This window comes from Microtus ochrogaster, chromosome 2 (genome assembly GCF_000317375.1).
Source record: "Microtus ochrogaster isolate Prairie Vole_2 chromosome 2, MicOch1.0, whole genome shotgun sequence".
Lineage (NCBI taxonomy): Eukaryota > Metazoa > Chordata > Mammalia > Rodentia > Cricetidae > Microtus > Microtus ochrogaster.
The window spans coordinates 30,844,149-30,847,411 of record NC_022010.1 but is presented as its reverse complement, the minus strand read 5'-3'; the positions used below and the strand labels follow the sequence as shown (position 1 = coordinate 30,847,411).

Below are 3,263 nucleotides of genomic sequence, written 5' to 3'. Positions count from 1 at the left end.
AGAGAGAGAGAGAGAGAGAGAGAGAGAGAGAGAGAGAGAGAGAGAGCGCAAAGCAGGGAGTACGAAGGGTCGGACAGAGCGAGGTTACGGACTCCTGGTCCTTTTGACTCACTTGTGCCTCCTTGGGTTAGACTCTCCTCTAAGAGCGAGGCAACGCCCCTAAAGAGCACTTCAGACACCCCCACCTACTTCAGACACCCCCACCGCACACACGGCACACCCTGCCCCGCAGTCCCGGAGCGTGGGCAGTCTTACTTGACTGGAGCTTGGGGTCACATTCAGTGGGGCACGGAGCCTTGTCACTACATTGGGCCATCTTGTCCCAAAAGGCCGTCTCCCGCCCGCCCCGACAAGGTAGAAGAAATACTCCGCTCGGAGCCCCACCCTCTGAGCTGTGCCTTTGTGACGCGTCGCTATGGAAACACCCGGCAGCCTTCCTTTCCAAGGAGGCGAGCCCAGAGGGTAGATACTTCACAGGGGTGGGTTGGGGGTGTATCCCTGGCCTTCACCGGCTTCTCTAGTCCTAGCAATACTTTCCACGCCATTGTTTTGTGTACTGGCAAACAGGAGCAAACTGAAAGCTAGTTTCAGACCTTGTGTACTGGTGCACACGTGTGAGTGTGACCCCAGAATTAGAAGGCTAAGGTAGGAAGGAGGCCAGACCCGGAAAGAGATGCCTTGCCTCAAAATATTGAATACCCCAAGTATTAAAAACACCAAAGTGGACTGCCAGATTCCCAACGACACATTTGTGTCCACTCATAAATTTCAGTGCAAGCAATTGTAGGCAAGGAGGGCCTGGAAATTTGCAGGCGCAGGATCTGGTATGAGTGGAAAGGCGCTCGGAGGTTCTCTAACAGGTCCCTGCTAGGGTCAACCCAGAGCCTAAGCCAGGAAACACTAGGGACAGGCTAATTAGAAAGAAAAGCTTATTTTGCCTTGAGGCTTTTGGGGGGGTGGGTACAAGTCCAAGGGGTGTTCAGGCATGGTGGCACAGGACTGCATTTCCAGCACTTGGGAGGTGGAGGTCTCTGTCTCTTTAAGAGACAAGCCACGCCCACTTCCTCCCCCATCCGCTGAGGCAAGCTGATCTTCAGCTTCCTGCCTTCAGCTTCCTGCCTGACTTCTCTCTTTTTTCTAGCTCCCTCTCTGAGAGGCAGCTTCCGGCTCCCTCTTCTGTCCTCTCTTTCGTCGCTCGGTCGGGCTGCGGTGCTCCCTCGAGTCCAGGCGTCCTTTTTCGTGTAGCCTGTCTCCGCTACTGCCCGGTGGCATCATGGCTGTGTTTGTCGTAGCTCTCCTGTCCTTGCAGGTGATGGGTGCCTTAGGGAATGAATTTAGCGTATTAAGGTCGCCAGGATCTGTTGTTTTCCGAAATGGAAACTGGCCCATACCAGGAGATCGAATCCCAGACGTGGCTGCATTGTCCATGGGCTTCTCAGTAAAAGAAGACCTATCTTGGCCAGGGCTTGCAGTGGGTAACCTGTTTCACCGGCCACGGGCTACCATTATGGTGATGGTGAAGGGAGTGGACAAACTGGCTCTGCCCGCGGGCAGTGCCCTCTCCTACCCTTTGGAGAATGCAGTTCCTTTCAGTCTCGACAGTGTTGCGAATTCCATCCACTCCTTATTTTCTGAAGAAACTCCTGTGGTTTTGCAGTGGGCTCCCAGTGAGGAAAGAGTAAATATGTTGGGGAAAGCAAACTCTGTTTTTGAAGACCTTTCCGGCACATTACAGCAACTACGTAATCGTCTGTTTCAAGAAAACTCGGTCCTCAACTCTCTTCCCCTCAATTCTCTGAGCAGGAATAATGAAGCTGACCTGCTCTTCCTTTCTGAACTGCAAGTGCTACATGATATTTCGAGCTTGTTGGCTCGTCATAAGCATCTAGCCAACGATCATTCTCCCGACTTGTATTCATTGGAGCTGGCGGGATTGGATGAACTTGGGAGGCGCTATGGGGAAGACTCTGAACAATTCAGGGATGCCTCTAGGATCCTTGTGGATGCTCTCCAGAAGTTTGCAGATGACATGTACAGTCTCTACGGTGGGAACGCAGTGGTAGAGTTAGTGACTGTCAAATCATTTGACGCATCCCTTGTGAGGAAGTCAAGGACCATCCTTGAGGCAAAACAAGAGACCGCCCCAAATCCCTATAACCTTGCATATAAGTATAAATTGGAGTATTCAGTGGTTTTCAACTTGGTACTGTGGATTATGATTGGCTTGGCCTTGGCTGTGATCATCACCTCTTACAACATTTGGAATATGGATCCTGGATATGATAGCATCATTTACAGAATGACAAACCAGAAGATTCGGATGGATTGAGTTTTCCTTATGCTGCACTTAGATAACAGGTTTTGGGAATTGGCTGTTCTGTTAAAGTATATCTTTTAGTATGGTCTAAAGTAGATGGTATACCTTAAATTTATTTTAAAGAAAACATACATTTTGTTCTCTATTTTGTGTGTGCCTGTTGTTTCCTTAGAGTGGTTTATAGTGTTAACACAATTGAATTGTGATGTAGATTCCATAGATGTTCAAATTTTGTTGATATAGCCATGGAATAACATAATTTCATTCCATTTAATAGGTTTAGAAATATGCACTGAAGGAAATATAAACCATTTAGAGTAGTTGTGTGTTTCATGTTGGAGAATGCACTGGGTTTCTTAGAAGCTTTCAAATGCTTGAGTTCCTTGCACAGGACAGATAAATCCTAGTTCAGCTGCTATTCACTATGAACTATTTGTAAATGTCTTAATCTGATGTAAATATCTCTGAGACAGGAGGGAAGGTTTTAACTAAGAGTAGCCCAAAAATACTGGATATGCTTATACAATAGCTTAGTTTTGGAAGTGTGTGTGTGTGTGTGTGTGTTTGTGTGTGTGTGTGTGTGTGTGTGTGATTGGCAGGTTAGCTGTTTTTAATCTCTTCTGCAAGTTTGGTAGTCTGTGTGGTTTAGTAGAGATAGTAAAACATTAAAAATACTGTGTTGATTTCGGAATAACCGAGAGCCAGGTCAGGTGACCAAGTTCTCCCATCTTTCCCGAGGTATACCCTGCCTTGTCCCCTGCTTTACTTATGTTTTTGTCTCTAAATTCTTCTTGCTGACTCTGTTGCATGTGTGTTTTGTGAAGTGGCATGCCTTTGGTAGGGCCCACCAAGAGCATCCACTTCGCCCAATTCCTGTTTATTCTATGTATGTGTGTTCAACTTAAATACACCCATGTTTACTGTTATATGTTATAATTGTCTGTTT

At 47.1% G+C, this 3,263-nt stretch overlaps 1 protein-coding gene and 1 pseudogene across 2 annotated transcripts in view; one reads left to right on the top strand and one right to left on the bottom strand.

Moving 5' to 3' along the window:
* Tex26 (testis expressed 26) overlaps nt 1–334 on the bottom strand; it is a 32,143-nt gene extending 31,809 nt beyond the window's left edge. For both annotated transcript variants that reach the window (XM_005344736.3, XM_026788146.1), the window contains exon 1: nt 256–334. In XM_005344736.3, coding sequence (XP_005344793.1) covers nt 256–316 — 61 coding nt within the window. In that variant the 5' untranslated portion in view covers nt 317–334. The remainder of the gene's footprint in view (nt 1–255) is intronic.
* Nucleotides 335–1,273: 939 nt separating this feature from the next.
* Nucleotides 1,274–2,356, top strand: LOC101995488 (annotated as a pseudogene).
* The last annotated feature ends 907 nt before the right edge of the window (nt 2,357–3,263 follow it).